Source organism: Haliaeetus leucocephalus, unplaced genomic scaffold (assembly GCF_000737465.1).
Source record: "Haliaeetus leucocephalus isolate CR32 unplaced genomic scaffold, Haliaeetus_leucocephalus-4.0 Scaffold173, whole genome shotgun sequence".
Taxonomy (NCBI): Eukaryota; Metazoa; Chordata; class Aves; order Accipitriformes; family Accipitridae; genus Haliaeetus; species Haliaeetus leucocephalus.
Genome location: NW_010972609.1, coordinates 8,449,738 through 8,459,396, shown reverse-complemented (window position 1 = coordinate 8,459,396; position 9,659 = coordinate 8,449,738). Strand labels below are relative to the sequence as shown.

Here is a 9,659-nt window from a genome sequence, read left to right as displayed (position 1 = left end):
GCGAACGCGCCCGGTGCGGGAGGCAGCCGCACGGAGGAAGCCTGCTAATTTTCGCTCCCGAGCTTAAACTTGTTCTAACTAGCCGTCCGCGGGCAGCGTTTAGGCTGGCTCGCCGGTACTTCCAGCTGAGGAAGAGAAACCCACGGCGTGTTTGCGTTCCGTGCACGTCGGGGAGTGCTCGCTCCTTAAATCCCGCCGCCCGCTTCCCCAAGAAGGTTTCCCGCTCGGCCTTTTTAAGCCCGCGGGTCCCCCCCGCTCTCCCCAGCGCAGCGGCCGCTACTCCGGCTAATCTCTCGGCCAGGAAAAGGCCAGGAGGCACGCTCCGCAGGGCCGATCGGTTATCCCCTTCGCAGTTTCTCGGCATTGCAAAGTCAGAGGGTGGGTTATACTGGCTGTCATTTACAAATACACCCGGCTCCTTTCCAGGCAAAAAGTCACCGAGACTGAAGCTGCCGGTCATTTAAACGCTACGGAGGAAAAGAGGTGTCAATACTACTGAAACTGACACTGGGAGCTCCCAGGGCACAAGCTTCTGGAAGGTAGTGCAGTTCCTTTCAGCAACGAGAAGGGGTGATAAATCACTTTTTTTAAAGAAAAACACCACAAACCCCCCCCCCCCAAACTAAATCAACATACAGATTAAGGCGTTGTATTAACTCTGCTCTGCGTAGTGCTTTTCCTTATGCATAGATAAGAGTGCTTTGTTTAAAGGCATACTAAGAAATCTCTTAGTATCAACGTTCATTTGACAGTCATTGAAAGTAATTAGCAGTGCCTGTATGTACACAGCCTTCAACTACATTTTTTTCCACTAGGCTAGCTGATATTTGGCTGAGCTTGGTTGTAGATAAACAAAGTACAGAATCAGCTTGAGCTACTGTTTTTAATAATATAGTTCATCTCAGGCCAAGAGATACAATGATAAAAGCATGACTCAAGCCCTACCTGCACTACAGCTTAATGTTTCCAGTTATTCCAATAAAAAAAAATACGGCATCAGCTGTAACATGCATTTCACTTCACTGCCAAATCTTCCTCTGCAGCTTAACTCTTACTGAAAGTATATGATCTACTCTTACAATAAGAGACTTTAAGGATTCTTGTATTCCAGAATAATTGTGGAAACAGTTAAAGCAGTGAGAGACCAGAGAATGTTGAGTCAGGTCCAACCGGTGGTGTGAACTTTTTAAAACTTCTGAGATTATTATTTATGTAAGGCTATTTATGAAAGTTTTCATTTAACAATAAGAAAGTATAAAAAAGGGGTACACCAATAGACCAGTTCATTATTTTCGATAAAAACTTCACAGCTTCCTCACCCAAAGACAGGGTTCTGCTCTTTTGCAGTGTTCTTGCTGGTAGAAGTTCTGTTGGACAACAGACAACTAGACTCTGCAACTGGTCAGTTTGAAAGCAGTCAGAGAAATACTGGCTGTGGATTTGTTGAGGCTGTACAAGTCCCTACATGCTGTCATTCTTGATAAACGTTACTCCGCTGAACGGGTCTCAGTTATAACAAACTGTGGTTTATTTTAAACACTGATTATATAATTGTTTTTCATATTTTAGTCAACCTTGGAAAATATTTAAGAACCTATTTTTAGAGCTAATAAAACTCTTAATAAGACTAAATAAGCGTTCCCAATTGAATGTGATTAAAAATACATATACGTCAGGTCTGGGATTTCGTTGTGTTGTCTTGTGGTGCCATTTACCCTCTTGCAAAGCGAGTAGAAAGACACCAAGTCAGACCTCTCCAGTCTGTCTCATGGCAGCATCGTCCCCTCACCTTCTGACGGCGTGAGTGGCTCCCTCAGGTACCGGTAACAGGGTGTGCTTTCCTCAGATTTAGTCACTGCAGGGGTAGTGTAGTGGCATTTAGAAGTGTTGGCACGTGTCCAGAGTGAGGCATTTCACCCCGCTCTGCAATTAAAAATATTTATATGGAAGTAGAGCTGAAGAATAAGTTGGGGGGTGGGGGAGTCATGTTGTTGCCCCACATCATGTTAACCAGTCCGGGTGTAACGGGTGGGTGATGCAAGTATCTGTTGATAGCTTCTCCAGTGACTGATGTAAGCAATAAACCTGAAATTGCTTTACGTAAGTTCTCCCATTAGCCACACCAAGCAAATAAAAAGCAAGCACATTCTAGAAATAAGCTGCAACAGGCCGTACATCATTATGCTATTGATATAGGCGTCAGGTATTTTGTGAAGCACGAGGTGAAGGAAGCCAGGAAATTCAAAGTTGCAAAGCAAAGTCTGCCTACTCACCCTCAGCTAGGAAAAGCCTTAAAACCAGGACAAAACCACTTTTGCTCTGGGTCGCTGAGGGACACGCTTGTAGGGCACCATGCAGTGGTTGCTCTTAGCCTCTCGGTACCCCAGGTATGATGTGGTAGATCGTGACCCTGGTGAGCTGCTGGCCCCTGTCCCGTGAGGACAAGGGTGAGAACACTGCAGGTGGCACTGTAGTCTCAAGGTTTTGGTGGGAGCTGCAGTGACTTCCTACGAGCACATACTTGAATATGTTCCTATATTGTGCAGGTAAAAGTGGGTAAATTTATTTGATATTTAAACAGTTACAAATGCAGTTGCAACAGGCTCACTTTTTGTTCTTGCACACAGACTGAATTTGAACATCTTCACAAATCCCTCTCAAACCATTATTAAAACATTAGCATACAAGAAGAAATCACTGTTTGCATTGGACCAGGTACTTCTCCCTTCCCATCTTCTTCCGGACCTGTATATCCTCACTTAGATAATAGAGACAAGCCACAGGATGCTTGGCTTTGACAGGGAATTTGGCTCTGAGGTTTTGCTGGGCACATAGCCAAGGGTTAGGAGAGCCAATTCAGAATCACAGGTAGAAGGGCAGGATTTTTATCTCCTTTCCAGTTCTGAAAAAATGGAAGAGAGAGCGAGCAGCACTAAAAAACCCGACCAACCTTATGACAGAAGTTTGCCTTCTGGCACTGCCAAGAGGGAGGTGAAAGCTCCAACCAACCCCTGCTTGCTTTTTTTTTTTTTTCTGTATCATTCTCTTCTGTCTTCCAGAGTCAAGTCCAGTCTAATCTTTCTCTCATCCTAAGACCAGACAAGCAGACATAGGTAGCTGTGAATTAAATAAAAAACCAACTGCATTATGAAGTATTTAAGATAAATCTGTGTATAGTATCGCATTGCCCTATTTATTCAACACTCTATCTGCTTCTCAAAGAAGCCCTCAAGGACCAAGGCCGCCAGGCCTTTCTTGGACACAATACCTACAGAAATCAAAGGGAGTTTTGTCCAGGAGACATAATCAGGTAGAATCAGGCCTTAGTTTCAGGCACCCTTTAAACAAGCATTATCAAGCACTACTACACAAGTCTGTTTGCTGCTCTTGGCCACATTTTTTCTGACCCTACATGGCACTTTCTTTTGTGCCTATACAAGAGTTTGTAGGACCAGATAGTGAACCAGATTAGAAAAAAAAAAATTGTTGAGCTTTAATTTAGGTGACTCCCTGATGCGGCTCAACGTACAGTCACACGAATGCTTCTGCCAATGACAAGGTACGGTGGTAAAAATGAGAAATTGAAGGCACTTGGAAAGGTGGAACTGATTCTTTCAGCAATGGGCACTGTCTCATGCTGACTTGGATGTTGGCAAAAGCTTAGTTCAGGCTGTAAATAATCCCCACACTCACAGTCTAAAGAGAAGGTTTCTGGTGGAAGGCTAAGGCTGGAGCTGAAGTTTCACTGCCATCGATTACACTAACCTATATTAAACCCAAAATGAGTCAAGTAGCCCAGCTTTAGCCTTGACCTTGTTTCAGAAACCCGCTATCAAGCAATATTATCAGAATGAAGAGACTGTGTCAAATTCAATACATTTCTAGTCCTTAACACATGTAAGAGATCTGCCAGTTTGAATAAGCACTTTGTAGGGATATCATTTGATGCCTTAAATGGGAAGGGAAGAGGAGAGGCAAATACTTTTACTGTAATGAACATCACTGACATGCAAAATGAATGACCTATTAATTATTGCCATTCATTCTAAAGCAGCACGTAGCCAGCCAAATAAGAGTCTGGTTGATTTACAGTGACAGATCCTTTTCCAAAGAACCTACAGTCTTGGTTTCAGACAAGATACAGTCAAAGGAGGGAAGCAAGTGGGTGTGAGAGAAGGAAAACATGTCATCGAGCTTTATTATTGACTGCTTGTGTGAAAATTATTTTCCAGGTTTACTTTAAAAATAGTCTGTTTGCCTATGTCTGGAGACACATGCACACAGACCTCCTCCCCTCCCAAATTCTACACAACTTTGGGCTTTTTCCTCCCTCCACCTTTCATTTGCACTGAGCTGGGACTGTAGCTCAATACATGAAAAGAGCAGCACAGGCCTTGAAATAAAATAACAGGTCTGGTGAGCTATGCTGGTTACAGAGTTGAAATACAAGCCATTGCAGATTGTTGGAAGCAGTTGTCCTTTGAAGTCACTTGATATTATTGCTCCTGAGCTGGCATACAGAGTAAAGAAATGAGCATCGCAAAGTGCAGGGAGTCTACACGGATGTTACTTCTTTTATACAAACTCACATTGTTAAATGAACCTGGAAGCTTAACAGAAAGGGAAAATTTAATAAACTCAAAGCAAAATTTGGCTCTATATGCAAATTAGCCAAACATCTTCAAGCAGAATTGTCAAATAGTATTTTAAAAAATGCTGCTTGCATAATTTAATACATTACTTGTGTAAATGCATCAGAGCAGAACCTTCCATGCAGGGTGGATTGTCACACCCTTTCACATGCTGAATAACACTACTGAGTTGGCCATTGATTTCTTAGAGTGTGCAGTACTAACTCTACCAGAGCATTAAAATATACCCTGAAAATAAAACTTCTGCAGGCTTTACACATTACCTACATATCAGTTTGTTTACACTTTAGGCTTTATTTGGGAAGTTTTATCAAAATCCCCTTCCCTCAGTTTTGAAAGTGTTCCAGAAACCCATTGATGAAAAAAGTTTCCCTCCCAATAACTTTTTTCCTCCTTCCTGCCAACCTGCTCCTCCCCTACTCATCAGCATCTGCTCTGAATTTCATGAATAGTCTCATTCAAATTGGTGGGACTCCACGGATTCAGTATTAGGATCCTACTTGGTAGGAAACCTGAAGAAAGAAAGTTTATTTCTACGTCGTGGCAAAAACTCATTATTTGTGTAGTCCATGGCAATCTCAGCAGTATTTTTGTAGTTCTTTATGTAATAATGTGTCATATGGATTAAGGACATACTCCCTCCAGCTGTTTCATGCCACTGTTGCTCAACTCCCTTGTGTCCCCCCCTCCCCTTTTTTTCTTTTCTTTTTTTTTTCTTTAAACATGTTTCCAAGTTACCTTCTGAATTTTCCTCTTCTCCTAATTCGAGGTAAGTACTTCTCACACGAGGAGGGAGCACATCTCCTCAGATGATACTCTGGGGGGCACGTTACTTTGGAGCATTGGGGTAGGGGGATACAGTTTCTATTCCTGATTTGAAGACTAACTTGAGTAATGAGTGGTATCTTATTTCCCTTGGAGTGTAAGCTTTTGGTGAAGATATGTACTGTGTGATTGTACACCATCTGGCTGAAGGAGGCCTAATCTATTCAAGGCCTTCTAGGTCCCATTATAATGAAAATGTTAAACAATTTCACTCTTCTGTGCCTCAGTTCCCCTAACATTGAAGTGTGTGTGCTTCCCTTTTCTGAATGGTTTCAAATCATCTTTCCTATTTAATCACTTAGTGAAAACAGTGCAGAGTGATCTCAGAACACAATCCTGCAAAGTCAGTCTTGGTATTTTACAGAGTTTACTAGACAAAAAAAAAAAAACCACCACCCCAAAACCAAAAAACCTGACTCATAGAAAGAGCTCTTACATATCTGAAACATATTATCATCAGCTTACTAGCACTACACTTCACATGGCTTAATTATGTGATTATTTAGCCTATTATCTCCAAAAGAAATACTTTTCATCAGTCAAATTGTGCTCATAAGCAGGTCTTTGGAAAATGTGTTAAAAGCCTTTAGGAAAAATATTTAATCCCTGTTCCAATTTAATGTAATCCCCTTGTTTTAATCTCTTACAGTGTATTTTTTTTTCCAGATGTAATCAGGCTATTAGTTTATGCATTTAATTATCAGTGTAGCTTAATATATTTTTTTTTCCTGCTTTCCACTGAATCTCCACTTGATAGACATATCTTAAGAACAGACGAAAAGTGACTTTAGAAATTGAGAGGCATGGATAACCTTTTGAAAACATTGGTGCTTATTCTTCCTACCACCAACATAGAAGCAAATTATTTGCTTTCAGCTGCAAACTTCTAGCTTTTTTATGTTTCCCTTTCTTTCACAGTTGCTCTTCACTGTCTCACAGTCAGGTCTCTCCATAATTCTACTACAGGTTTCCTTTTCCGAGTGACCAGATGACTCATGAATCGCCAGTAGGTTAAAAGCTTAAAGCCAGGATTGTCATCTTTTTTATAATCCTGTCCCTGCACATTTTCTGTGTCTCCTACTTTCTCTGCTTGGTCTCAAAAAATATTACCCTGACCAGATAATAGAGGGTCAGGCACTCGAATTTTGCCATCCTTCAAAGGAAGATACAGCACACACAGCTCCAGGTGTCCTATATCTGTAACACAGAGAACGGTACATACAGCTGTGCACCATCTACAGAAATGAGCTGATTAGAAATGTCTTTCCTAGACTAATACAGGAAGAGGCAGGTTTGAAGCCAGTATATTGTAAATTACTTATTCTTAGCCCTGGTGGGGTAACTAATGATCTTCAGCAGGTGATTCCAATGTGAAACAGAATAACCTGATCATCTGACTATTTTGAATTATTTTTACATATTTACTGACTTCAGGGTGTGGATTCTTAAAAACAGTATCCCCTGTTCCCTACCTATCAGGTGTACAGTTAGGTAAGAAAACAGCATTCTGGCTTAGAGAGATTTGTCAGCCAGTCAGGGTAGTAATAAGCATGGATGTTGCTGCTTTCTGTTCTGGTGGGAAAGGAAAACTTCCCTGCCTCTGCACTGCCTAAGGAATTGGGGAAGGACAGGGACAAGACTGCGGAGAATGAAACCGCGTCAGAAGAGAACAGAACTGAGCCCAAGACACACAAACTGGAGAGGAGGTAGCTGAAGGGAATGAACAAGAAAGGACAAAAACCAGCAAGAGGCCTGGACAATAGGAAAGTAGCAGGCAGCACAAATCAACTCCTGCATTGTAACAGGGGAGAAAACGGAGTCTGCGATAACCACCGCGCATCTTGTGCTTTAAGGTGTTTCACGACAACCCCATCTAACAAACAGCAGCCTGGGAGGGACGGGAATCCATGCCGCAGTATCTTTACAGGGTATCAATACTGTCACCAGGTGAACAGGAGGAAGGAGAGATCAGTGAAAATCTTGTGATTTTCCTGAGGTTTTGTTAACTCAGCTGCGAAGGCTAGCAACTGCAGAATTTGCAATAGGCTAGAGCGTTGAGAATTTGAGGATGAAATGTCACTCTCAAGTTGTTTTTTTCCTTCACTTTTAACTTACACTTGGTAAATATGGAGGAACGAGTGTTTCCCTAGATGATACATAGTTTATATCATCAGAGTTTCTCCACAATACATTCCTTTCCTAGAACATTAAGCCTTCGCTGCTGTTTTATGATCCGGGATGTTGTCATGTTGCTCTAAGTGTTTACCTACATGATTTGCCAAAACCAGTGGCACAAAGTAAACCCAGTATTTACCTCAATTTAATAGGCAAGCTTAAGGTAAAAGCAAATCCAGACCTATTACTCCAGTTTACACAAGCCAGCTTGCAAAGCATGTGCAATGGCATTTCTAAGTAAGTTTTGCAAACTAGTTTGTTTAAAACAAGCCAACTGAGCCAGATTTAAATTTCAGTTGTTTAAAGTCTCTCATCATGTGTCACTGAAGTGATTCACAAGTAGATCACTTAATCTAGTTAATGAACACAATTACCATGTTTTGACAATATTAATTGGACCCGTACTTACACTCCTTTCTGCATTTTACCTTCATAACCACCTCCATAATTATCAAGTCCTATGGCTTTAGTATGCCTAAAGGAATAGTTTACCTTTATAGAACATATATTTCGTTATTAACTTCTCTCTCATTGCCCCTCCCTCCAATATTTTTCCCCACAGAATTTCCAAGCCTTTTTCTTTTCTTCCAGTCATTAGCAATTGGGCTTCATCTTTGCAAATAACAAGGGTGAGAGATATCTGCCTGTTCAGAAGTCATCTGCCACACACTTTCAACTCAAGGCTTACAACTGCTAAGTCGTAGTCGTTCCAGACGAGTTGCTTTCACACCGGTATTTTGGGATTTCTTTTACTTATAAAACTGAAGAATGGATGTTTTCCTATTTCAAAGATGGGTAACCAAACCACCAGCTTATGCCAAAGGGCACAAGCTCCGCTGTTTTGCCCAGAATATCAGAATCTGCTTGTAAGAGGAGACAAGTTAGAAACCCTGAAGATGTAGCCAGTGAACCCAGTGATTAATTTATACATTTTCAGTTAGAGCTAAGTAATACCATTCTTATTAGGATTCGTATAGCAATAGGACCACACAAGACAGGAAGTTATTATACTCTGTATTTTTAAAAGACACTGGACAAGGCAGCCGTTGCTCTGATGAGATCACAGTACAGACGGACAAGCCAGACATCAACTGAGATGACAGGCACAGAAGCTGCAGTGACTTGAATTGGGTGTGCAGCAGGTTAGTAACAAAGACGGGAACAGAAGCCAACTCTCCCGATTCCCAATCTGTTTTCCTCTCTGCTAGACCCACACTTCCAGCCTGTGATGTGGTACAGACAGCAGACGAGGTATAAAGTCATCTCCACCCCTTACTGCCACGGGAGCCGTATAACCAGGTAACGTGTGGAGACTTATTCAAGCTATTGAAGAAATACAGGACCGTCAAAGAGTATTAGGAAAGGATTGTACTAGACTACTACATTTCATAACCATGTTTCTTAATAGTCTCAAGCCTACAATTTTATACTCAAAGAATTTATGATTTGAGGAAGATTTTTGATTCATTTACATGTTAGTGGCATAAATACCTGCTATTTCTATAAACATTGTTTCATTCTCCATCTCTTGGATATCTGTATGTATTTCTCAACAAGGAGAACCACACATACTGTGAAGATCTGTCCATGAGTAAAATTTTCCAACTAATTTTTTTCAATATTGTTAGCTATGTATACTTAGCAAATCTATAGTTTTGGGACTCAGTAAAAAAAAAGATGCTTCTGTTTCACTTAGGGCCTCAGCTCCATCATTTGTCTTTTTCTCTATGTACTACCATTGCATATTTATATTATACACTACTCAAAATCATGAGTCTGAAGAGTTATTTCCAATTTGTTGATCACAGAAGTCCAACCTTTGTCATTAGTTCAAATGACACCAACAAGTGTTCAGTAGCTCCATGGAAACACAAACAGGAGTTTGGCCTAATGTTCCAGATACCTATTCACAGGATATCAGAAACTGGGATACTTGAATTGTTCATCAAAACAGCCAAGTCAGTGCACTAAAACATGCCTCAATGAAAAGCAAATTAATTCTCATGT

At 41.1% G+C, this 9,659-nt stretch overlaps 1 protein-coding gene across 1 annotated transcript in view; it reads left to right on the top strand.

Moving 5' to 3' along the window:
- Positions 1–464, top strand: part of RASSF10 (Ras association (RalGDS/AF-6) domain family (N-terminal) member 10) — a 2,029-nt gene extending 1,565 nt beyond the window's left edge. Inside the window, exon 2 of the mRNA XM_010563914.1 lies at positions 83–464. Within this exon, the coding sequence (XP_010562216.1) occupies positions 83–464 (382 nt within the window). The remainder of the gene's footprint in view (positions 1–82) is intronic.
- Positions 465–9,659: the final 9,195 nt, after the last annotated feature.